Raw genomic sequence first — 27,593 nt, 5'->3', positions numbered from 1 at the left:
CTACTTAATGAGTGATGACGTAACAGTAAGTACCACTGTTTCTGCTCGGTCGAATTCGGCACGAACCCATTCACCATTGTCGCCACTATAACTCAATCACATTACTAAAACAGCCTTAACTATTATTAGTTTCACCGCGATTTAGATCATTTTCGCACTGACCGGTGCAGCGGCGAATTGCGAAACATCCGCGCAATTCATCCTTCAACTGCCCCTTGACATGGGGCGCTATGGTCATGACATTTTACAACTGATTTCTCTTAATCGTCTTGACACTGATTTTACGCTAAAAAAGCAATTTTATTTTTGGCCTTAAGATCTTAATTATCCGCCTGGTCATGACTTTTAACGTTGGTTTAATCAAGTTTACATACAGCTAAAATGCCGAGACAGTAATTCATTCTTAAATTGTAACTATAATTTTTTTCGTCCTCCTCATATCTCATATCCTTCAATTTCATACATGTTAAGATAAAAAAAAAACTTAATATGAAAACGTGTATTGTCCAGAGCTAATCGATACTAAATAAAATCAGCCGTATAACGTGAAGTAACTATTACCTCATCAGCTGCAACATATTGATAAAGATAAGCGTTATTCTATTGCATTACTTTACATTTCTTCAGTTTCCTAGCTAAATATTACGACAGTACTAGTTCAGATACACGTGAATTTACCACCACTAACAATGTGTTGAAATTGATGCAGTTGAGTAACGTTAGGTCCAGCGGAGAGTGTACGCTCGACGTCCACGTAGCAACAGTTCTTTGATACACTCCAAGACACTCGCTATCAAATACGTGAATACAGAATAAATAGAGTTTTGTCCCGCCGTCATGTGACTTCAGTTTATTGTTAAAATATCCTGTTTATAACAGCCCGATGCGCACACTTTGGCCTCTACTGATATCGATTAAGCGTAAGGATAGCCGCGCGCGATGCATCAACACAACTATCCAATTGTCGTGTCTCCCACGGGCCATTCGTCAACAGCCTGTCAACTTTCGCACACGTTTACAAGACGGGAGATATTTTAATAGAAATAAAAAGTGAAAGTGAGTTTCAGAATTACCGTGACGGTGTTGCGAAAAATGCGCGAAACTTTGCAAACTCGTATTTTGTTGTTGTCTATGTCTAGTGTTGTGAGGTTGTGTTGATATGCCGACGAAGAAATATATGGAGATTTTGAAAAGGTATGATACGATTAAGGTTACATTTGTTTTAGTGTATTTTCCTATCGGTCATTGACTTTACGCGTGATGAGCACAGCACGACTGCTAAGTAAGTTAATACGTCAATTTGGTAATGATAGTGTTCGGTTGTCCTATTGTTTTTAAAGATCTGTCTCCTAAATTGGGTCTGTTACGTAATTAGTAAAAAAAGTATATATTAACCTTTAGATGCTTATTAACTCTGGGCTCTTTCCCAATCTGAACACTCCAACATGGTTTTCTGCAGGATCCCGTGTTAGTGGTATAGAGTAAAGCTGTTTTCATTCTTATGGTTTTTCGAGATAGAGATACATTAAAAATTAAAACACACACTAAAAATTTACTGATTGCTCAAATCAATAAATTCATCGATATGAAGCATTGATTTTAGGCCACATTTCAAGTGTCAATTTACTAAGTGCATGATGAGTACCTTAATCACCTGACGTCAATACCGTCATCACATTCCTCGCTTACATAAGACAAGTTGATTCCTAAATGACTCCTTTATCGTCACGAATTACCAACCAGCCTTACCCCTCACCAATAGGGACTAAAATAGCGTGGCATACAGCCACGGTTCGTATTGAGAGTTTGCGAGGGTCCTGCACATGCTGATAATTGGCTCCTCGCATACTAATTATAGCATTTGCATTGTGAACGAGAGATGACCGAGGAATTTCCTCATTACCGCTGATCAATCTGCAATTTAGCTTCTTAGCCTCATCTATCTATTTGCGTACGCGGCGTATGGCTGCGAATTGCAAATACGTTCGATTGCTCTCGGCAAGTCGGTACAGAGTGAAACATGTTGAGTTTTCTTCTTCCTCGCGTTATCCCGGCATTTTGCCACGGCTCATGGGAGCCTAGGGTCCGCTTGACAACTAATCCCAAGAATTGACGTAGGTAGGCACTAGTTTTTACGAAAGCGACTACCATCTGACCTTCCAACCCAGAGGGGAAACTAGGTCTTATTAGGATTAGTCCGGTTTCCTCAAGATGTTTTCCTTCATTAAAAAGCGACTGGTAAATATCAAATGATATTTCGTACATAAGTTCCGAAAAACTCATTGGTACGAGCCGGGGTTCGAACCCGCGACCTCCGGATTGCAAGTCGCACGCTCTTACCGCTAGGCCACCAGCGTTTTTTTAGTGAAACATGTTGAGTGATTTTTGATTTAAAATACGCGAGTGACCCGTTTTAATATATTTAATATGTTTTACAATTGTTCGATAGGTATTCGACCGTTCTGTTTAACAGGCCTATTGTTATTTTGGATATTGGCTTTAGCCGTTCAACACTTTCACTAGTTCAACAATAAAATTTCTACTTTTATTTAATTTGATTCGCACCTTTGCTTTCTACTTTCTTTTATAAAATTTGATGTTTCATTGTGTCGTATCAAAGCAACTTATTAAAGTTTTATCTTTTTCCAAACCTTTAACTGCAAGTGCTTGATGAAATTGAATCATATAAAATTATTACACAAATTTTAAGCTAACATGGTAATTTACATTATAAATAAATACTATTTGAAATAATTAATTTACCATGTATACTTGTATAAATGTAGGTATATTTGTTCCACGATAATATGTACTGAAATGTAGGGAACTTACCCAAACAAATATACTTACATGATAAACTAGCGACCCGCCCCGGCTTAACCTAAACCTCCCTCGGTAGGTGAAAAAGTTCAGAAGTTTGTGAGTTTATCGCGAACATACACACAGACAGACAATCGCGGCGGGGGACTGTTTCATAAAGTGTAGTGATGCCCCGTTTTCAATATCATTTACAATTATACAGGAATTGTACCACCTTGATCTGTGGTATGTACTTAAAACAATACGGTGATGGAATAATTTCAGTAACAGATGGCGATCAGAAACAATCGGAAACTGCATTAATTCAAGATCAATCATCAACCTGTTGCAACAGTGCTCTATTGTAGTACTCGTATTATACAAAGTAAGGCCTAGTTATAGGTTAGCAATGTGATGATTGATTTGATAGATATATTTTTCACCTCAGCAGCTCGAACAAGGGTACTTTGCTTCTTAAAAACAGTGAGCAAAATGCGATTTTGCTCACTGAGTCATTTTGTCTCACACAGTGAGCAAAATGCGATTTTGCTCACTGTGTGAGACAAAATGACATTCAAGTGACCTTTATAGTCAAATGTCATTTCAACATGCGGGGTCTAATACAAGTTCGATATACTTGGGTTCTATTATCTCTGTCCCTGTATTATAGAATCTTTCGCTTGCACGGGACTCAAAATAAGCACTCGAAGAAATATCAAACTTTGATCTCTTGTTGTACAAATAACTATTGGCAGATTTTTATTTTGTTGTCGCGTTTTTTTTTTTCGTGAGCTTTTCCGTTTCGTCAGAGGTCCTCATTCGAAACGCAGACTTACTGACCTTCGTAAGACTATATGGGTCTTATACTATACGAGGGTCGCACTGAAATATTCGGGAATGGGACACTTAGAAATAACATAATAGAAACAGGCATATAATTTATAAAAATGTAACTCTTTATAAAACTTTTAAGGTATATTCCATTTGGTTGTCATTTGTATTTAAGAATTACTGGCAATTTGAAAATTGTATGTCGAACATTATTTGAATTTTTGGCCAAGTGATTTTTCGGATCATATTTTTAAACGGTTTTCAATATGCCCTCAGCGAACAAATAAAAGTTACAATGGGCTTCTGTTATTTTTTTATGAACTAGAGTTCATCGTACGCTCGTTTGCAGTTAAAATTAAATATGAAAGTCACTTTCATTTTATCCCATGGGTGATCTTAAAGAAGCATGTCATTCCAAAGCGACGTCAAAAATTAAAATCGCATTTGTGCTGTTAATTAAAAAGACTGCCAAAAAAGTTGCATATCGGCAGATTTCGACATTCCTAAATATTCATATGACAACAGTAAAAAAATCTTTTATATATATATATATATGTAAAAAAACTTCAATTCCGTTGGCTACTCCACGAATTTCATACAAAACCACTAAGGCCCCAAAATCGCCATACAAAAAGGACTTTGGGATTATGAGCCGTGTGCATTACAGAATGATTACTTTCAAAAGAAAATTTATATGCGTGGTCAGTTTGAGTTTAAGTATGTATTAAAATAAAGATTGACCGTCTAGATGCGACAGTTTTCTCTATTCCCGACATTTTCAGTGCAACCCTCGTATCTTTGCAATAAGGGTTTACGGATTGTCAGATAACAGTGGTCGATGGCACCCAGCATCTATTTTTGGAACTGTTCTTAGTTCGAAAGAGAGCATTAACAAACGTCAAGACTAATTCATGTCTAATTATTGTTGTTAAAAATTAACACATAACATTCACCAGTTTGAACTGGATGGTTCCAATTTTAACTAAGCTTACAAATTCAGTTGAAATATGTTTTCTGACAAAATCAGGCGCCGCCTTTATTTAACTTCCCATTAACATTCAACTGTAACGTCAATACTAGAGGTGTTAATAAAGCTTCAAATATTGTCTCGTGCCAGATTTCCACATAATATTACGCGGAAATCTGAGCAATCTGCGGTTTTACACCACTACAAGCAATTCATAAATCAATACAATATGTAGCTACTATTATAACTCGATCACTGAAAATCTACTAATCCAGAGGAAGCTCTAGTGATATTAAGGATAGGCTGCCAGGCTTTAAATTACACGATATAAAGGCAGGAAATTTTGAACAAAGCCGGATATAGTGTATTTACAATTTTAGGTGTTGGTTATGTGCTAAAACCTATTAGTAATTATTACCTGGACTGAAAGCTGGATTGTATGAGGTCAACAAATTAAGTCTATCTACACTACTTTTCACCCAGCAAAGCCCAATCCCAATCAGGATTCTGGTCTGGATCTGGATGGATGGATGAAAGCAGAAAAGTAGGTACGAACTGTACTAAGATGAGAAAACAGAGTTGCGAATCTAGTAGTACCTAGGTACCTTGTCTTTCCTATGCTAGACGTATCTTCGCGAATTACATTACACAGTACCTAACCATTTAGAAAAACATTTCGATCCTACAGTTACGCGGTTTGCGCAACGGTGTAATGTCATGCGCAGTACTAACGTTATGTCAGCGGCGCAAAAAATAGCTGAACACCGGCCTGAACACGCAATGAAAACCCTAACACTTCTTGTCAAAAGGTACGTGAAATACTTCGTGTTAATTGCCCTTTTATGTATGTAGCCTAAAAAAAAATGCAATAGTAAAAGCAATTTGTTTTATCCGTCTAGATTTTGTTCAATAACACGTGACGCAAGAAAATTCTAATATTATTTAGATGTATGTGTCAAACCGGTTTTTCATAACATATTTTGAAGCTGTATAAGTATAGTGTGTTTACAAACGTCTTTATTTAAACCTCCGCCGTTTGTCATGTTTTATCCATTGCGATAACCGATATTCATTGTGATCCATGTTACTTTTCAGCTTTATTCCTGTCTTTACATCATCTTCTGTCTCTCGCAGTACTTTACATCGCATGCTATTATCAATGTAGTCAGGAATTGAGAAACTGTTCTTTTGTGTGGGTGGCCAAAGGGCGCCCAAGGGTTATTTCAACGACTCCATGGCACCACTATATAATGGACAAAAATGTGCCAGAAATTCCGATCCTCGACGACCAGCTCTGGCTTCGGCGAAGAGTCAGACTCTAGCGCTCCCTGGACTTTCTCCATACCTAATTCGCGTACTCCATCACTTATGAAGCCTAAATAAACGTTTATCAAACGACTTACGCAATAAGATGTAGGTTTTTCCTCATGGGCTGCTAATAGTCGTTAAGTCTACAAATAGAGACATGCACAGATAGAGCACTCACCAGCGATAGTGTTGAGGAACATGAGGTACTCGAAGTTGGAGATCTCCCGCCGCTGCCACTTCTGCGTCATGTTGGAGTTGCGCATGAGTTGTCTAGGGGACATCATCGACGCGCGCCTGGAACAAAAGACGAACATGTTAGAAACAATCTGTGCATATAATCCTACTTAAAGTTACAGATGTGAAATTTAGAATGTTTAAAATATGTTTCTTCTTAAATAGGAACTTATAGTTTCTGACAAATGGTGTAGTTAGTTTAGGTAGTAGTAGTGTAGGTAGGTAGGTACTTTCTGACAAGAGTAACGCAAGAGCATATCGCATGTCGTTATTGTGTGACCAGAAATTGCAAAACCCAGAATCTGTAGATACCGCAAGTGTGTTTTAAATATAAATAGGTATACATATAGTAAACAAAGAAGCCCTTAGTCAGTGGAATGAGCCTTAACGAGCCCATTTTGGTCCCGAGCCAGGGTTGAAGAGGAATGCGAACATTCGTAATAAAACTGCTTTACTGAGTGTGTTAAAAGGGATAGTCGGTGCCAAATAAAAAATAACAAAATAAATTAGTAGGTACTTATATCAAAACAAAATTAGGTGTAGGTAAGCTAGTAGAAATGCTTCTTTGTCCGATCTAAAACTTTCACCGGTTTTCTGATTCTATAAGTGGGTATAACATATACACTAAAACTGATGCCATGAACTACATAAATGCATGATTTTTATCATTGTGTGAGTGACAAATGTGACGATCTGTCATTGCCACATCAAAATGTGCATATATACTTGTTCTTACCTATCTAGATCAGATTGACACATATTTACACTTTAGATAATTTGTTACTCATTTTTCATTGACTAGACTAGAGGCACTAGAGCTTTGATAAAATGACCAGTAGATCCTGGTACTGAGATGCAAACGTTATAAGCTTTTTCCATCTCTCGAGTAGCAGTTTTCTTTTTAATATTTTAGCGCATTCACATAATACATATGATAATGTTCCTCAGCCGACTATACAATATTTAATATCCCAGCAGCTGCCAACGGCAGTTGGACGCCACTCAAATATCTAATTACACGGTAATTAAACAATTAACCAAGACAAGTTATCTGACACCGTAAGTCAGTACCTAACTTATAAATTTGTAATGACGTCAGTTCTTAAGTAACTACAACTACTATTTATAATCATCTAATTGACTCATGAAAGAAGTTGACTGACCCGATTGCAGCTTTATGACGCTTAAGTTCATACCTACTCTACTGGTGAAGGTAGGTATAATTATACCTGTAGGTACCTATACTGCTTATTGAATGTTTGACAAGACGTTTAGTATGTAAATCTGTTTATCCGTAAAAGTATTTTAAACCTTGTAACCACTACACCTTAACAAAGTCCCCCGCCGCGGCTGTCTGTTTATGTGTTTGTATTGTATGTTTGTTCGCGATAAACTTAAAAACTACTGAACGGATTTTCATGCGGTTTTCACCTATCATTAGAGTGACTCTTGAGGAAGGTTTAGGTGTATTATTTGTTAACCCGTATGTCACCCGATTTTTTTGTCATATTTTTGCATTTTGTTCGAGAACATTTTTTTCTGTTCTATACAGCACAGCCGAGATTGGAATCCGATGTTTGACCATCACTCACGTATGAAAAGTTAAACATAACTCACGAAAGAGCCCTACATCTCACAAAACCAACTGATGCGTCTGTTGTGAATGTCTTCATCATCATCTTCCTCGCGTTGTCCCGGCATTTTGCCACGGCATTATCCCAAGAATTGGCGTAAGCACTAGTTTTTACGAAAGCGACTGCCATCTGACCTTCCAGCCCAGAGGGTAAACTAGGCCTTATTGGGATACCGAAAAGCGACTGGTAAATATCAAATGATATTTCGTACAAAAATTCCGAAAAACTCATTGGTACAAGCCGGGGTTTGAACCCGCGACCTCCAGATTGAAAGTCGCACGCTCTTACCGCTAGGCCACCAGCGCTGTTGTAATAAATGTCTTTAGAACTTGAAAACTTATTTGAAACGTCTTCTATTCGAGCTTTAGCTAATTTTTGAAAAATTTGAAAGAAAATTTGCAGTCTTCACAGCTAACTCACCATTTTAACTACGCTATAATAGGGTAACCTGCCGATAGTACCGATGTTTCGATAATTTAGTTAAAACATTAGTTCTTAATGTTCCACGGTTTTAGAAACAAAAAGTGTTAGTAGATATAAATGAAAATTTGGCATCGGAAACATCGGACCAATGCTCTTCGGCACTATTTCACTTGCAGAGCTTAAATTTCATTTATAGTCAAAACCCCTTAGTTACAAGTGAGAGTGCCCTTGACCTCACGCAAACCTGCAACTCTACACCTTTCGCAGACATTTCCGCGCTTATGTGTGTCAGGGGCGCGCGGGCGACGACCGCGCCGCGCCGTCTACGTCTGCGCGCGCAGCTTCGCACAGTTCGCACTATGGCGGACTGACTGCATTGACGAAAAACGCGCTATGCATATTTATGTTGTAATAAAAAGCTATACGGAAAAAGGAAAACTTTTTGTAAATCCCCTATTACAAGTTACGTAATAGTTAAGGAAAATAGATTAGATTAGATTAGATGTTTTATTTCATGAAAGACAATTACATAATAAGTTTGCATTGATGTCAAAAATGTAAAAAAATCTATCATGATCGTCAAAGTAAAATAAAATAAAAATGAAAATAATAACAATAATAATGAATAATATGAATAATAAACCGGTAGAAGTTGAATTGTGTTGAAATTTTGATTTTTTATTTAGTTTTTGTTTGATGATTTAAACTTTATTAACTACTCATGAGCATGAAATGTCAGCTCTTGACATAACGAACAAGGGTAAGACACTTTTCGTAAGTCTCCATTAAAAGTTACCTAATAGTTAATGAAAATAAAACCGGGCAAGTGCGAGTCGGACTCGCGCACGAAGGGTTCCGTACCATAATGCAAAAAAAAAAACAAAAAAAAAGCAAAAAAAAACGGTCACCCATCCAAGTACTGACCACTCCCGACGTTGCTTAACTTTGGTCAAAAATCACGTTTGTTGTATGGGAGCCCCATTTAAAACTTTATTTTATTCTGTTTTTAGTATTTGTTGTTATAGCGGCAACAGAAATACATCATCTGTGAAAATTTCAACTGTCTAGCTATCACGGTTCGTGAGATACAGCCTGGTGACAGACGGACGGACGGACGGACGGACGGACGGACAGCGAAGTCTTAGTAATAGGGTCCCGTTTTACCCTTTGGGTACGGAACCCTAAAAACCGGAAGAGGTTGGAATGTGTTTGTGTTTATGTTTTTTGTTTGATGATTAACCTTTAATTACTTTAGAGCATGACAACCCCTCTGGAGTTGCGGATGTCCATGGGCAACGGCAATTGTTTACCATCAGGCGATTCGTCTGCTTGTTTGCTTCCTATAAAAATGTCAAGATCTGACTTACCTTTAGCTCTTGATATCGTTTTATTCTTTACTTGGATTTGACGTGAGTCAAAAAGTAACAATTTGTGTTAGTTGCTGTCGCTTTTGAACAATATGAAGATTCTTTCGGTGAAAGATCCAGGATTTTGGATTAGGAAGGGCTTTGAATCCAATGCGGGTAGGTTTAGGTAGGAACCCTAACATGTTTCATGACGGGACGCGGATGCTTTGTTTTAGCCCCTTTGCCATCCCCTAAATCCACTACTGGATTCTCCACAAGTATTGTAATTAGCATATAGAGAATCGTGAAACTATATTGTAGATACAATGAGAGATTATAGTTTCAGCCATTTTATGACAAAGTACTTTAGAAGAATGTGCCGCCAAGATACAAAACTTTATAACCAGCGTTAAGGTGGTGGTGCTAGCGCTCGACATGCTAATGCCCAATAGATGACACTCTGCTGTCACCTCTATTTATTGACAATGACTTAAGTTTCAAGATGACATGTACTGGGACCGCGTCGAGCACCAGTACCACCACCTTACTTCTTCACGAAACAGATAACCAATCGCATAATATTAGTCGCGTGACAAAATCACGAGACGAGCTGTATGAGCCATTGCAATTGAGCCATTGGGCCAATGCCCCTTATTGCTCAAAGGGTCAGCCGGCGCTCATCCGGTTGGACCATCGCGTCAGACAGGTCTAAGGGTCAGCCGGTGCTCATCCGGTTGGGCCATCGAGTCAGACAGGTCAAAGGGTCAGCCGGTGCTCATCCGGTTGGGCCATCGAGTCAGACAGGTCAAAGGGTCAGCCGGTGCTCATCCGGTTGGGCCATCGAGTCAGACAGGTCAAAGGGTCAGCCGGTGCTCATCCGGTTGGGCCATCGAGTCAGACAGGTCAAAGGGTCAGCCGGTGCTCATCCGGTTGGGCCATCGAGTCAGACAGGTCAAAGGGTCAGCCGGTGCTCATCCGGTTGGGCCATCGAGTCAGACAGATCAAAGGGTCAGCCGGCGCTCATCCGGTTGGACCATCGAGTCAGACAGGTCAACGGGTCAGCCGGTGCTCATCCGGTTGGGCCATCGAGTCAGACAGGTCTAAGGGTCAGCCGGTGCTCATCCGGTTGGGCCATCGAGTCAGACAGGTCTAAGGGTCAGCCGGTGCTCATCCGGTTGGGCCATCGAGTCAGACAGGTCTAAGACAATACCATGTCATTGTCAATGATTGACCAAAATATAAACCAGTCACCTACTTTACAGTATGGGTGTTTACGTAACCGGATTATAAGTCCGATTGTCTCATTGTACAATTGTTTTAGTTTAACAATTGTAAGGGATCAATGTTGACAGACATTATAAAAGAAAATATTATGGTCGCGCTAAAAGGAGACACATCATTTTTTGCAACAGTTTCTTGCAAAATATTGTATAACTAGTGTTGACAGTACTTAGAAAGATTATAATAATAACTGATGTGATAGTTCTTTCAATTTATTTTGATTGGGCTAAATAAAAAAAATACAAGACACATGTTTTCATCGTATTTTTATTAAGTGCAATTTTACATTTCTAAAGTTCCAAAAAGATTCTACAAATATTTTACGTAACAGCGACTCCACATAAAAAAAACATGGGGTCATCATTCGACGCGAGACTATACCTATTCTACAAAAATAAATGAAGTTTTTGATATGTTACCTACGCCTTGACTGTCAAGGCTTTGTAAGACTTGACAACAGAGTCATGTTACTCATGCTCAGATGTTTGCGATCACCTTGTTCGCATGTATCTGACGGCAACTGCACTAGTTAAACAGGAAGTATGAAGTATTAGAAACATTCGCAGAAACATTATGAACCAGTCAGTCAGGCCATAAACAAACGTAAGTTTTAAGCGATTAAGTCCCGTGTTAGTCATAAAAGTATGAACATTATGAACATTCACAGCATGCAACAGGAAGTTATGAAATGTGCCCACTTAATCAATCTGTAGCAGAAACGACATTCTTACCCTAAATCAGTCGTTAATTTATATTTGTCTTAAATTAAAACCGGAACAAACCGCAAAAGGTCATGGGATCGTGTTAAAATAAGAATAATGGCTAGGAACTACCTATGAATCGGTTTTTGTGCTAATCATGAATAATTCAGAGTATGTTTGTTTTACGGAAAATAATGTTATTCGCGTTAATTTGTGGATAATACCTTTTTTAAGAGTCAAGGTGAAGTTCAGTCCACCTTGCGACCCACGCTCGTAGTGCAAAACGAAATGTGGTTCCGTCAGTGCAATTATATGACCTATTGCCATATAAGATTGATTGCTTTTTTCATACTTACTTATCATTTTATTACTATACCTAGTCCTACAGGTTACAGGTCGTTTTTGGGGCTAGCTAAACAAACTATTAATTGAAAGAAAGCGGTCGTTCATATCTTGCAAAAGTAACATGTTATTTGGTTGTACAATCTATGGGTAAATCATTTATTACTGTACTTTTCTTAAAACTCTCATTTAAGATCATCTTCTGTATCCATCCCGATGGTTTTGGTGTATAAGGCAATATGCAAACTAGACAAACTCAAGTTTTCTCTTTTACATTGTTATTTTTTTCTCAAGATAGTAACAATTAAGTAGGTAGGTAGGGTCTCAAAATACCGATTAATTTATTTTTATTATATTATCAACCACAAAATTTGCGTCGGCGTTGACCAAGTGTCAATGCCACATGACACAAGCTCTATAAAGGTAGCAATAACACTTTTATGACGATATAAAAAAGCTCGAGCTTCGTGGGAGTCTTGACAATGAAGTAATATTTATGAAACATGAAGAAAATGAAAATGGACAAAAGTGCTTTAAAGGGCCGTGACAATGTATCGATACAAAAGTTACGTTACGTAGTTAAGGTTACGTTGCAATTTTTAAGTAGCATAGGAATGTCTTAATTATATACTAGTAGGTACCTATTTTGTGCAACAGGTACATAATTAGATAAGGGTTTTTTTTTTAATTCAATGGCGGAAGTTACATAACGAGCCGAAGTAACCTAATTATGTACCCGTTGCACACAATAACTTTTTCTAAGACGGCAGCAAACACCTATAGGCACCATAACGCATGAAGGTGACCTGGGGAGCATTTTTTACTTATAAGTTTAGTTTAAGATTTGTTTTATTTTAGTTTTAATTTTAACGTTTAGTTTCTTGTGTTGATTTTGGTTGTTATGAATAAAATATCTATGACTATAATTAATAATTATAAATAAAATCGATGCAAGTACCTATAGGTACAATAATAGTTTATTTCGTTTGTAGATCTTTGCCTAGAAGTTGGAATATATTTAATAAAATACCGGCAGTATAAAATGTACCAATAGTCAATTAGTCAGGCAATATAATATATTATGTATAATAGCCCAAGTATATTTCTATTTGTCATATTTTCACTAACATTTTTAATTAACTTTGTTAGTTATCACGAAGGATGATTTCAAATGACATATCTTTATAGCTGTATCGCCTTATATAGCCATCTAGTTGTATGTTACCTGTAGCCTGAATACGGCACAAGTTTCTGTCAAAACTAAAGTACCTAATTACAGTAAAAAGTTATAAAGTGTAAAATTATTTCACCACGGATTTCATATAGATAAATTTTAATTATGAGAAATTATAGGAAATTCCGGTCCTTTTCCTGCAATCACGAACTTTGGCCTTATTAGCAATTTCTAAAAGAGCTTCGGGCTGTCGGCTGACATTAATAAATAAGGCCTTGGGCAGTAAATACTGGATTAACATTCTAGAAAACACCTTCTTAATTAAGGCGGAAAAGTTTAAAACAGTTAATGAATGAAATTTACAACCGGTTATCCCAATTTTTATTTATGTTCGCTAAAGGGGCCCACTGATTAACAGTCCGCCGGACGGTATCGGCCTGTCAGTTAGAACAAAATTTTGACAGTTCCGAACAACTGACAGGCCGATACCGTCCGGCGGACTGTTAATCAGTGGGCCCCTTAAATTCTGTCGCATGAGAGCTAATGAAGTTGATGCACTTTCTGCTATATTATATAATTTTAGTCCAGCTATTGCGATAAAAGAAATTGCACTACAATACATTATGGCTTAGATCAGGGGCAGGGGCAAACAGCTGAAATTTTCACAGATGATGTATTTCTTTGCCGCTATAACAACAAATACCAACTCAAAAATACGGAATCCTCGGTGGTCGAGTCCGACTTGCACTTGTCCGGTTTTTAATTGTGATATACATAGGTATCATGTGAGTAATAACGGCAAAAACCGTTTGCTGTAACGTATAAGTACTTTTATTGATATATTAATAGCCACATGCGCGTGCACTTCCGGAAAACAAACGGCGACACTTCCGACCGCTTCCGGCTCCTGCGAGGCACAGATTACTCCTCTAGATGGAGCAAATCAAATACGATGAATGCCGCTAACATCACACACTACGTTTTCATGTATCTTATAATTATTAGACAATTCAGTTTACAACCTGTGCGTGAAAAATTCTCCGAAAGCAAAACTAAATGTGACGTCCCACGGGTAAAGGTACCTTATGGCGGTTGGCGCTTACGCTATTATTAAAGCCGCTCCAATATTATTGCGGCGCTATGCGACGTAACCGCCAGCCGCCATTTGCCGTGGAACGTCACAAATAGTATAATTTAGCGGTAGGTACATTCAAATTCAACCATTTAACTGAAACATTATCCAAACACAATTCACATCTGAGTCACATAATAAAGTGACCCATTTTTACCCGAGGCAATTTTTTTGTCTGAGCGAAGCGAAGACCAAAATAGTAGACGAGGGTAAAAATGGACATTTATGCCCTTGTTGTACACTCTGCTTTTCACTTCGATTGCGAGGAAAATATACAAAAAATCAAATATTTTAGGTTATTTTAACGTATTTATTCAAGACTAAAGAAAATTGTTCTTGGGCCGGTCGGAGGCGCGGGGCACAACGATCGGGAGAGCGCCGGTCGGGGGCGCGCCGGCAGGGCTGGCAGTTTGTATGGCAGAATTTGGACTTTATTGCTAAGTCAATAAGGGTCGTAATAGATGATTTTACTTTATGCTCTAGAGCATAAAATGCAATTTTATGTCGTCTACGCACGACATAAAGGTGCACTTTTTGAGCATGAGAAGTGAAAAAGCACATCTCACTACCGCAACATTCATAGATTATAAAATATATAAAAAATCAATATAACAGTCAATAATTAGCGGGATGTGTTCAACGTCCTACCCATCTCTTGTTTCACTACATACATAAGTCACAATTTATGAACCTCCTCTAAATGTTGTACGTACTTTATGGGTGATCTTACGATCCGTAGATCCCTAGCATTTTAAAATAAGCATGAGTCATTGAGTCTGATTCCTACTGAGATATCTACGGGAGATAATCTACGCATACGGTAAACGGTAAGATTTGTCGTCGCAAGCGCAACTCCCGCGTGAAAGGATCCTTGTAATGTCAAGCTAAAAATATATCTGACCACTTCACTCTCGCTGTTTCTGTTATTGTTTACTACTATAATCAAACATATTCACATGTATAATATCTTATAACTTTAAAAGCAAATCTTGTATATATATTTCGGAGATCTCGGAAACGGCTCTAACGATTTCGATGAAATTTGCTATATGGGGGTTTTCGGGGGCGAAAAATCGATCTAGCTAGGTGTTATCTCTGGGAAAACGCCCATTATTGAGTTTTTATATGTTTTCCGAGTAAAGCTCGGTCTCCCAGATATTACCTAAATACGTACATGTCGTATAAGTTTAGGGTTGCTATAAGTACGTCAGGATTTCCCCTGACATGTCAGAATTTTTGATCCTTAGTCAGGATCCTTAGAAGCGGTGGTGGCCGAGTGGATATGACGCCCGACTTTCAATCCGGAGGTCGCGGGTTCAAATCCTGGCTCGTACCAATGAGTTTTTCGGAACTTATGTACGAAATATCATTTGATATTTACCACTAGCTTTTCGGTGAAGGAAAACATCGTGAGGAAACCTGCATACATCTGCGAAGAAATTCAGAGGTGTATGTCAAGTCCCCAATCCGCATTGGGCTAGCGTGGGGACTATAGCCCAAACCCTCTCGTGGTTGAGAGGAGGCCTGTGCCCAGCAGTGGGACGTATATAGGCTAAATTATTATTATTATAGTCAGGATTACGGGGGACTTGGCCAGTGTCAGAGTTTGTTAGAAACCGCAGCTAATCACTAGAAGCTAACAGTGTGAAGTTGGGTAGATTAAAGGTAAAGTTCAAGAAATATCAGGATTTTTAGGGCGATGTCAGGACTTTTGTCAGTATATTCCATTTTTAAAATGGCAACCCTATAGATACGTACGTCGTTTCGTTTTGGCTACGACTACGACGCCTTTATTTGTATTTGTACAGGAATTAGATTTTCCAGTTCCTAACAAGAAATAGGTAAAAATCCTCTGCTGGTAGTTAAAGGGTATTAGTGACCTTAACCATCTTAAACGCTTTAAGTAATGGTGGATTTCAAAATGCATAACGGAGTCTGGTAAACGTACCTACTGATCTTTTGACTTTTTGATGACGTTTTTTTAATGCGGAGAGTACATTTTGCAAGAGTATCTAATAATAGCTGTGCCGATTGTCTATGAATTACTGGATTGTTAGATAATTTTAGTGTTATATTTCAAAGAAAACTTGTCCTGGGTTCCTAAGAAGTTAAATATTTAAACTCCGGCCTACGTCAATTTCTGTCATGACACGATGGTTACTTAAGATTTCTTAAAAATCTTGTGGTAAAGGAAAGTGACGTAACTTGTTAAAAAACGGAACATTTAAACATTGTCAAAGAGAGGAATAATATGTATATTTACCAACATGTGGTAAACATTATTTGGTAACATGAGCACACCGGCAATTCCAGAAGCCTTACTATGTTGACAGTAGCACGTCCGGCCTTGCCTGCTTATATACAAAAAAATACAACATTGAGGACGATGGTACTCGTCTGTAAGCAAATCAGTGCTTTGCTCGAAAGAGCGAAGCATATCACTGAGCCGTGACCCTTTTGTCCTGCTGCAACGCACACAGTTTGTGCCTACCTACTTTTATAAAATTTTACTTCTGTACCTACTCATTTCTATGTTATTTTCTTTGTAACTCAATTTTCTTTGTTAGTGTAATAATTATTGTTTTTTCTTTCTGTTATGATGTGTTTAAATTTATATTGTGTGTCATTGCAGCTGTCAAATAAATGATTTATCTATCTATCTATCTGTAAGCTGATTACTAGTATAATTTGAGCTATATACATGTAACAATGATCTGTAGTAAGAGGCCACACTTAAAGTGGTTTGCATATGGTGACGCGATGATTACGGATTCTTTATGAACCAGCAGTACGAGCATGAAGTCAATAAGAAGATAAATATTTAAATCTTATTGTTAACCTGTTAAGTGTTAACTCTGCGAAAATCTCTTCTAAGAATTAAAAGCTGTGGTTTTCCTCAAGAAAAAAACTGGTTTTTGGAGCTTTGTGACGTGAATATTAACGAATTATGCTGAATTTACAACAATTGCCCACTCATTTACATTTGAACTGCGCTATGATGTACTTTACGAGGTTATACTCGTATGAATTATATCACATTGGTGTGGATCCGCACGTCGCTCCGGTGTGTGGGTGTGAACCAGACATTTTTTTTTACATGGAAATCAGAGTCGAACAGACAATTTACTCTAGTATATACATTTTTGCTAGCAATCCTAGCGCTAAGCTAAACACTGCACGTACTCTATATAGCGTATAATGGGTAATTGTCTATCAAATGGACGCCGCGGGTTAGCCGGGGCAGAGGCAGACAAAAAAAGAGATGGCTGGACGACCTTAACGCATTTTGCAGCGACTGCCTTGGCTGGCAACTTAGGAGTTGGGAGCATGCACCAAACCGTGATGCAGGGGAGGCCTTTGCCCAGCAGTGGGACACAAAATAGGCTATATAAAAAAGTTGTTTCACATCTCTTAGCAACGATCTATCGATAGTTTTTATAGACATACGTATTGAATAATTTGCACTGGTGATACCATTCCATCTAATTCGCTCCAAACTTCATAGGATCTTGTTTGCAGTCCACTTTACAACCAACCAGAAGATGGAGCGGATCTATTCAAATAATATTTCCGAGTAATTTTCCAAGATGACGTACTTGGTTAAAATAACATTTTTTTACATTTGTAGCAAATATTTGCGCATGAATCTTGTCCTTAAGCTCTGTTTTCCTAGGATAGCGGTGTTTTATAGCCGAGCGACAAAACTATCACAACTATACTCGCTTCTCGCTGCTCGCCAACTCGTTTCTAGTTTGTAGCTCTAATCGCTTCTCGCTCTCATCGTTCTTGGTGGAACCAGTGCCTATAGCGGCCGTCTCCGTACAAAATAATACGGCAAAATATAGACAGAGTAGTATTTTGTATGAGGACGGCGCCGCTATCCTAGGAACCCTGAGCTTTTCTAGTGTGTTTTTAGGGTCACGTGTGCAAATGTTGCTGAATACCTATTAAGTCTGCATCCATCTTTCAATTTTTTATAATGTGTATTTCTACTGCAGCTTAAATAACAAATTCAATTCAAAATACTTTTTATGGCCGACATCAATAAAAGAAAATGGTGCAAAATATGAATCAACACAAAAATAGCACAATCGGCGGTCTTACCGTTAACAGAGCGATCTCTTTCAGACAAAATATAAAAAGATTCTTTCTCTATAACGGTTAAACAATTTAAAGATACAATGCAAATGTATTAACCTCAAACTTGGTATCACTATAAAGAAAAACATTTTAACAAAGAACGATATTTTAACTAGGCAGAATAATTTCAGTGTCTGAAATTCCCATACCCACAAACAGACGGATCGGATGTATTTACACAAATGGTATGGTGGGTAATTGGTTCTCTCTACACACACACATGCAGACATCGCGTGTCGATAATGAATATACGTATATCTATCAATAGGCACGTGCTGACCACAGATACCCGATACCCGCACTATTGCAGAACACACATTTCTAGATCGAAGCTAAAGTGTAGAATGAACTGTTAGCCGCGGTATTTCTGGACCAATACGACCTTCAAACCTTCAAGAAAAGAGATTACTCTCATCTTAAAGGCCTGCAGCACCTCTTTGATAACTGTATCTCTACAGCTGACTATATACACCGTGTTTTTTTTGATTTCCGTTAATTTCAAGGGTGCATTCCTGAGCTTAAATCAAGTAACTTTCTCAAAGACACCGATATTCTAATTAACTCCATTTCGGAGATAATCGATAATTTATTTTTTTCCTATAAGGCCTCTACAAGCGTGTACACTTGCCTTAGGGCCGGTTTACATATTGATTAGTGTTTAGAACTAGCAAAAAGCAGAGCTTTATAAGGGCTCGCGGAGTTTTTCTACCTATATAGTTATAATTACTAAGGTAGTTTAATAAGAGATACATCTTAAAAAAACCGGACAAGTATATTTTTTTCCGATAACTTAGAAGTTTGAATTTTTCACAGCTTTTAGGACCTTATGCTTTAATTTCAACTCGATACATCCAGGCGTTCCCGAGATAAAAGGTCTTAGTAGACAGACGGACGGACGGACAACAAAGTGATCCTATAAGGGTTCCGTTTTTTTCCTTTTGAGGTACGGAACTCTAAAAAGGATATGATGTGATATAAGGGCTTCTGTCCGTCGCTACCTTCTGGTCCCGCTTAATATGAAATACGAAACCATCGACACGAGAAGAAGAATCATTTTCAGACTGTTTGTATTATATTATATCAATAGGTACCTACTTACATTAAATTCCTCGTACAAATATATTCTTGTTTCCTACATTTCAATAAATACATGAGTGTTTAACATTACGTAATCTATTATAAGGGAACCATATCTATATCTCGATGTATCCAAAATATCTCATATTTTAATGCCGTTTAGTACAGATTTTATGTCTACCGTTCTCTCCTCTCTTTCTCTTCAATTGCTCAAAGGTTAACTGGAAGAGATCCCTGAAAGAGATACATTCGCCTTTGTACTATAAAACTTTGTGTGTTTTTTCATGTTTTATGTTTCTTTTTGTACAATAAAGTGTTTTACTACTACTACTACGAGTACTACATCTCATTAAAATGTCAAAAGGGCCCCACGTGTTGGCTTAAACTCCGCGCACGCCTTACAATTGTCCGGAGCACCTATAGGTTCTTGATGGGTAGACATGAATATCGGCGTAGCGATGTGACGACACTGACGACCCCATCGCCTGCTGATAGACCAGTACAATCAGTCAACGCAGGGCAGTTTGTGGAAAGCTGTTGGGAAGAAACATTCCCATTGCTCCTGGGAAGTGAGAAGTTCTGCCACCCGATAAGTATAAAAAGGGCCCTCTGCCTCTGTCTTGCTTTAGCCGGTCGTCCAGAGTGGAAAGCGACATCCATTTTGACATTTAAAACAGTAAGGCAGTAATATCGCACTGCAATACTGCTGCCGACTGCGATATTACTGCCGACTATATTACTGCAAAATTGCAAATGTAAATAATATTAATTAAAAACTCCTGGCAGTGATATCGATTTCGACATTTGCGCGCTGCAATACTACTGCCGAGTGTGCCGACTGCATTACTACCGCAAATGCCAAAAACCCTGTCAGCAACATCGATTTTGGCATTTGAAACAGTAATATCGCCCTGCAATACTGCTGCCAACTGCAGTATTACTGCCGACTGCATTACTACCGCAAATATCAAAAATCCTGGCAGCGATATCGATTTCGACATTTGCGCGCTACAGTACTGCTGCTGACTGCAATATTACTGCCGACTACATTATTGCCTCAAATGTCAAAACCCTGGCAGCGAAATCGATTTTGGCATTTGAAACAGTAAGGAAGTAATAATATCACGCTGCAATACTGCTGCCGACTGCGATATTACTGCCAACTGCATTGTGCATTATTGCCGCAATATCGAAAGCAGTCACGTGTGATTTTAACCGACATAGTAGTAAAAACGATTATAGATTTAATAAAAAAAAACCGGCCAAGTGCGAGTCTGACTCGCGTTTCTAGGGTTCCGTACATAAGTCCGACTCACGCTTGACTGCACATTTCTAATAGGTTTTTCTGTCATCTATAGGTAAAGAACTATTTTGTGTATTTTTTTTCAAAATTTTAGACCCAGTAGTTTCGGAGATAAAATGGGGTGAATGGTCATTTTTTGGCTGTTTTCTTAAATAACTTCGAACCTATGTATTTTAAAATGATAATAAAAACATGTCCATCTTTAGGTCACTAATTTACATATGTGTACTAAATTTCAACTTAATTGGTCCAGTAGTTTCCGAGAAAATAGGCTGTGACAGACGGACAGACAGACAGACGCACGAGTGATCCTATAAGGGTTCCGTTTTTTCCTTTTGAGGTACGGAACCCTAAAAATAGTCACGTATTCACTCATAATTAATTATTATTACTAATAGGGTATTTGACTGTATTTAAAATAAATTATTTTACACCATGCATGAAATAAAGCACCAGAACTACCAGAAGATTAATAAACGTAGATAGCAGTTATTTTTAGTCACATTTCTATTTTAAATCCCGTATAAAACTAAAAAGAGTAGGTAATTTGATTGTGACCTCTCATGCTAGTGTTTCATGTAAATTCCTTAGTAGCAAATCGTTTTGACAGTTCGAAAAAAGAAACTCATTTGACTAGTAGTCAATTACCCAATTATACTGAGCCAAAAACCCAGCGCATTTTTAACGGAACAACCTTTAACCTTGTTACTACTAACGCCATCTGTTAGGAAAATAAATAACCAACATTAGGTCAACAGATGGCGTTAGTAGTAATACACATTATTGACCCTTTTATTTATTTTTTATGTTTATAAAATGATATTTTTATGTTTGATAACACATCTAGACATGAATTTAAATGACTATGTTAAATTTCAAACCTAACAGTGCAGTAGTTTTTCCGTAAAGTGTACCACAAGAATGCATAGTTCGTCGAATAGTGATAGGGCTCGCTTCGCTCGCCCTAATGAGTTCATACATTTGCTACTAAACTTAAGTACAATCTCGGTCGATCGATGTTCGAAATGACATTGATATGTCACAGATTTCAATTGTTTGGTTGAGTTAAATGTAATGCCCGTGTTACAACAAAGCTATATGCTACATTTAATTACTTTTTAAATTTAATTTTTTTGTAAAAAAAAAAGCAAAAAAATATTTTTATTTGAAAATTAACGATGCCGTTTAATTCTCTTAAACGTACTTAACCATACCCCGAAGTTAACGGAATTCAATAAAAACACGGTGTATAGGAAAGACGTCCGATTTCTACAAAGGTTCATTACGAAGATCGCGAGAGCACCAAAAACGTTAGGTTATTATTTGAAATCATGTTTTGGCGCATCCAAAAGTTTCAGCAGTTTTTTAGCCGAAACCGAACGTTCGACCGAAACATGATTTTTATGCCGAAACCTGCCTAAACCGAAACTTACGTACGGATACTACTACTATTTTAGTGTTATTTCGGCCCCTGGCTGTTTAGCCTGTTAACACGTAGCTGCTATTTTAGTCTTTTAGAGCTGTTTAGCCAGGAGTCAAAACAACACTAAAATAGCAGCTACGTGTGATCAAACGGCCAGAATAACAAAACACGTATTCCCAATACAGTCCCATTTGTATAAATATATGTCTGCGTCTCAGACAGTAGCTACAATTTCTACAGAACATTTCTCTAGTAGTTAAACACAGTTTATCAGTCGCAGATAACACAGATAACGCTGTTCATACGGAGAGATGTTCAGTAGTAGGATAAACATCAGTTGATGACGTTCGTCTCGTTGTGATGAAGGAATTGTGCCGATCACCAGGGGAGAGGTGACTCTTGAGATTTGGAGTAACGTCGCAATACAATGTGAGTTTATCTAGATATCTTAATAGGTATATTACATAAGGTACATACGTATTTGCAAAATAATACTAGGTACTAAATGCTAAAACATATTTAAAACAGAGTTTATCGTGAATTTAGTTTGTTACCTTTATTTCCGAAGTTTCGACGCAGGTTTCACAGATCGCGGATAACTCCAGTAAACCCGTCGAAACATCAGAAATAAATAAATGTAACAAAATTTAATTCGCGTAGTCCCTGTTTTTTAAAACGCGGAAGTTTTAAATATTGATCAACAAATACTTTAACTCTTTCGTTTAATTATAAAATACGTATATTTTAGATCGTGAACCCTTCATAGGGCATTCAAATCCATATTGTCCACTCAGTATGACATTTTTTAATTATTCTATGCAGAATTATGAATCTTTAAGACTACTGGCCATGAGACTTGTGGATTTAGTAAAATCTGGCTGTTAAAGGGTTTAGTTTATTACGAATAAAAGACAACAAGAAGTTGCAAAATAAATAGTGATACTTAATCCTCTTTAAGTAGGTATAAAAATAATGATTAAAATTCATCCCAAATGACCTTTAATTATGACCTACATGCAATGTTGTGTCATAAGCAGGCAAGATAAATTACCTGTAAAAGTAGGGTAATTAAAACGAATGATAAAGTCAAAAAGGTCGTACTGACGTGTGCGATGTTTCCTGTTCAGTGTTCATGTCATTAGATGCTACATTGTGAAATTAAGAGTACTTTACTGTACACTGTACAGTCAGTAATATTATTCGCTTAGCACCTTTGCATAAACTTCTATGCAGGGCCCATGCCCTTGATGATTTTGATGCAATATCCATATATGTATTGCATCAAAACCCAATGTTAGTATTACTCACGATAATTTCAATTTGAATAAGTATCTTATCTTATTATAACTTCGGGAGCCCTCGGGATCTTTTGTGCAATTGCCTCCCTAACCTCTGGGGTGCGATGTCCTAATAAATATATTAGGTCATTACCTATGAAATTGGCGTTTTGTTCGGAGAATTTCAACGAAACACGAATTTCCATACAATTAATTTTGCGGATATTTTTTTGATGGCTAATTCAAACCGAACAAAATTTTTCCAGTAATTTTTGACACCTTTAAGGTATGTTTTCAATATCTCCATTTCTTGAAAATTGGTACCATTAGAAAAATATAAGTAATTTTAATACTCGAACCGACAGCACATGAAAAGACCTATTTTCAAGGCTTAATTCTGAACACTTAACAATAAAAAATAACAATTAATTGTATGTAAAATCGTTGTTTATTGAGTGCACTGTAGTTTTATTGTAATTGTGTATGTACTTTTGTAAAAAAAAAAAAACTAGGATCAGACTTATATCTATGAACAAAAACGCCAATTTCATAGGTAAGGACCTAATAGTACAACTTACCTCCAATGAAATTTAAATCTTAATTAAATGGAACAGAGTTGATTTTGTTTTGTTTCGTTCTATTTTAAAACAAAACAAATCAACTCTATTTTGTAATACCGTTTATTCAAATTCGATTGCCAATTTTAATTGTATGGTGGGCCGCTGGAGGTAAAGACTGATCTTTTGTCTACTCAAGAGCTTTTTCAACGATCTCCATGTGACTTATTATGGAACTCAAGAGTAGAGCTTTGAATCCCTTTGGTTCCAGATAGCCTGGCCTAAAGTCCTTCATTCTTTGTCAGGCAAGGCAAGGGCGTGACATTCACACATTAGGTGTCTTACTGTCTCTATAATACACTAAGTAAGAGGGTTAATTAAACTTAATTATATTGTCATCGTCCAGATAATTATGCTTTACTTTTTCCCGTTGACATTTATGTAACTTATTCTTAGCGACATATGTAATCACTCGCAATCAATTATGAGTTTTAATGGTACGCTATTAACGGATGATTACAGATGAGAGTCGTGAAACAAGATATTTGCTTAATTGTTGTATTGAAATGAGATGTAGAATGATTAATTACCTATTGTAATGAAATAATGTGTGTGTTATTTTATGTGTTACAAAAGAAAGTGTTTGGTGATTCATAGATAAAAAAAAATCAAAGAGATTCAGTGCCAGCTCTTGGAAATCAAATATGTACCGTAAAATTACTTCCTATTTTGCTCCAAAATTTGTTTGTTTTTTGTTTCATTATTATATTGCGGTAGGTATGCTGATATATATAAAGACTATTTAAAGTAGACCATCACTATTAGGTACTAACCCTTAAATGAGGTTGTGCTATAGTTTTAGTGTTTAAAAAATATTGGAAGCACAATAACCCAGCGGGGAGCAAAGTAGGCGCATTTTACGGTACCCATAATAGTTATTTCGCCCAATGACGTCATCAGGAACATGTGCCAAACTAGAAAGATTCCCGATCCTCAAGATGACGTCACTACTTTCATAGACATTTCCTGTGTTATGACGAGCCGCCCACGAGTTGGGCGTAGAGCAGGAAAAGTTGTCACAAGAATACTATGCGTTTATAAAACAAGCGCCGCCGGCCGAAAGCCGCTTCAGTACCGCGGCGCACGCGCAAGGTCAAGAGCGCTCCCAAACAGACTCAAACAGTCGTGAACTACCGCCTGAGTGGCATGCTCCCTTAGCCATTAAAGAAAATAATTAAAAAATAAAACGTTCTATTTTCAAATATCGGCGCGAACGTGTTTGTGTTCCAAATTTAAACGCTGCCGCGGAAAGTGTGTCGCGAAAAGCGTTGTGCGAGTGAAGGACTGTTTTCAGTAAATTCAATTATTTTTGGAAGTAATATAAACATTGTATTGCGATTTCAGTTGCTACTGTGTTAAAAAGTAAGTCATAATTGTGAAGTACACGTGTTAAATATGGTTAATGATCTTAATATATGCAGTTACTAAGTAGGTACAAATACATTGGTATATTTTACGTGAAATAATATATCTGTTTCAGTTATATGAAAATTTTGGTTGGTACCTAGGTACCACTAGATACACATAAAAAATAGTCATACAGCCCTTACTTCATTGTAATAAGATACGATATTGTATTGTAATAACATATGACCCGCAGAAAGCCCAAGAAATCCTTCTACAATTCATGATACCATTTTTAGTGCTCCGTACAAAACTTTCGGTCTTGAAAATCGGTTAGATGCGTTATTCTCGAAGACCGCTTAAATAAGTAGATAGGTACCACCTACTTAATATTTGGAACAGTTATAGCAACCACTACCACTAACACTATAAATAAGTCAAACCAATTATTTCATGGAGAAATTTGGGGGGTTAAGAGGTGTAAGCTGAATTTATTATTCAATTTTTTTACACACCTACTATGTACAGTCACCAGCAATAATATGTTACACAACGAAGGCCGCAAAAATATCTGACACGATCTTATTCGCAGTACAATAAGAGCGCGTCACATATTTTTGCGGCCTTCATTGTGTAACATATTATTGCTGGTGACTGTACAAGTATAATAATTAAAATGATTATTTGGTATTAAATTTCTAATATTATATTGTAAATATTTCCGGCACCTATTATTGCCTCTGTTTGGTCTGAGAGGGTTAACTGGTAGAGAAAGCCTTCTGGTATTAAGTTCGACTTTTGTACAACTTTTACTGTGAACTTTGAAATAAACAACGGAGCCACGCTGTTATGTCGTCGCCCAAATCTAATGTTTAATTTGTCTTTGGCTTTTATTTGTAGTTTTTTTTTGTTTCCGTGTTCTTATTTTGTAGTTTCACAGTGCCTTGGTTTTTAATGTAATGCTGTGTCACTTATTTGAGTAATATAAATAAAATAAAATAAATATAAAATTCCCTAAAACGGCAAATAAAAGCACGCTCCTCGCCACCATACACGCATTTAATTACCACGATTCTGCACGCGCGTTACACGCGTACCGCAAACCGTATCGTGCAGTCGAGTTCAAATATATGTATCCATTTATTCACCTTAGTGCAATGTATCAAGGTGCAGAAGTGTATACTTATTTATGAACTCGACTGTGCCGTAACCGTAAGGCGCTATCAGACCCATGTCAACATCCTTGAGTGGGCGAATCTAATCAGAAATCATTCATTATTTCAACTAAACGGTGATTTTTTTAACTAGTCAATTTTAAGAGTGTCCCACTCTAGCGCAATGGATTCCCTGGTGTTCCGCCATTTATGTAGTCCTATCCAATGCATATTCCCGCCGCTCTTCACATTATGTATCTATTTGGATCCTTCATTGACCTTCCTCTCCCTTGATTAGTAAAAAAAAAACTCTATATTTGAAATAACTTAAAACTTTACTACGGAAGTTATTAGCAAAATAAATCATTCAATAATGTTTTCAATAAGCCTAAACTCAATGTGAATGCGTTTTTCGTTATAAGTTGCAATGTATTGGCAAAACTACGTTGGTAAACAAAATTTTGGATTAATAAGTCATCAAGAAGTGTTTAAATTTAAAGCAGCTAATAAAAATGTATGAACAACAGTGTAGGAGAAAATACGTGTAAGAATGAGTCTGTTTGTTCTATTAAAAGTAAGTTATGGCAAATTATTTTTTCACCTCAGCAGCTCGAACAAGGGTACTTTGCTTCTTAAAAACAGTGAGCAAAATGCGATTTTGCTCACTGAGTCATTTTGTCTCACTCGGTGAGCAAAATCACACACACACAGAGTTGAGTGAGACACACTCAGTGAGCAAAATGCGATTTTGCTCACTGAGTGAGACAAAATGACAATCAAGTGACCTTTATAGTCAAATGTCATTTCAACATGCGGGGTCTAATACAAGTTCGATATACTTGGGTTCTATTATCTCTGTCCCTCTAGGTATGTTCTCACTGCTTAGGGTGAAAAATTTTGTGTACTACACGAGATCAAAGTTATTTACATCTCGTGCGCTTTTGAATCCCTTACTACGCTCAAGATTCTAAATTATTATTTATTAATATTATTATAGAATCTTTCGCTTCCACGGGACTCAAAATAAGCACTCGAAGAAATATCAAACTTTGATTTGATCTCTTGTTGTACAAATAACTATTGATT

At 37.2% G+C, this 27,593-nt stretch overlaps 2 protein-coding genes across 3 annotated transcripts in view; one reads left to right on the top strand and one right to left on the bottom strand.

Moving 5' to 3' along the window:
- Positions 1-27,593, bottom strand: part of LOC134795192 (neurobeachin-like) — an 868,575-nt gene that overhangs the window by 4,395 nt on the left and 836,587 nt on the right. Inside the window, exon 42 of the mRNA XM_063767022.1 lies at positions 6,084-6,199. Within this exon, the coding sequence (XP_063623092.1) occupies positions 6,084-6,199 (116 nt within the window). The remainder of the gene's footprint in view (positions 1-6,083; positions 6,200-27,593) is intronic.
- LOC134794709 (facilitated trehalose transporter Tret1-2 homolog) overlaps positions 22,526-27,593 on the top strand; it is a 33,763-nt gene continuing 28,695 nt past the window's right edge. Inside the window, exon 1 of one of the 2 annotated variants that reach the window (XM_063766490.1) lies at positions 22,526-22,544. In XM_063766490.1, the coding sequence (XP_063622560.1) occupies positions 22,543-22,544 (2 nt within the window). In that variant the 5' untranslated portion in view covers positions 22,526-22,542. Of the gene's footprint in view, positions 22,545-25,062; positions 25,372-27,593 lie in introns of those variants that run through there. The other variant, XM_063766491.1, reaches the window with a different exon arrangement.

Source organism: Cydia splendana, chromosome 11 (genome assembly GCF_910591565.1).
Source record: "Cydia splendana chromosome 11, ilCydSple1.2, whole genome shotgun sequence".
Classification (NCBI taxonomy): domain Eukaryota; kingdom Metazoa; phylum Arthropoda; class Insecta; order Lepidoptera; family Tortricidae; genus Cydia; species Cydia splendana.
Note: the sequence above shows the minus strand (reverse complement) of the source record. Positions and strands in the feature narration are given on the sequence as shown.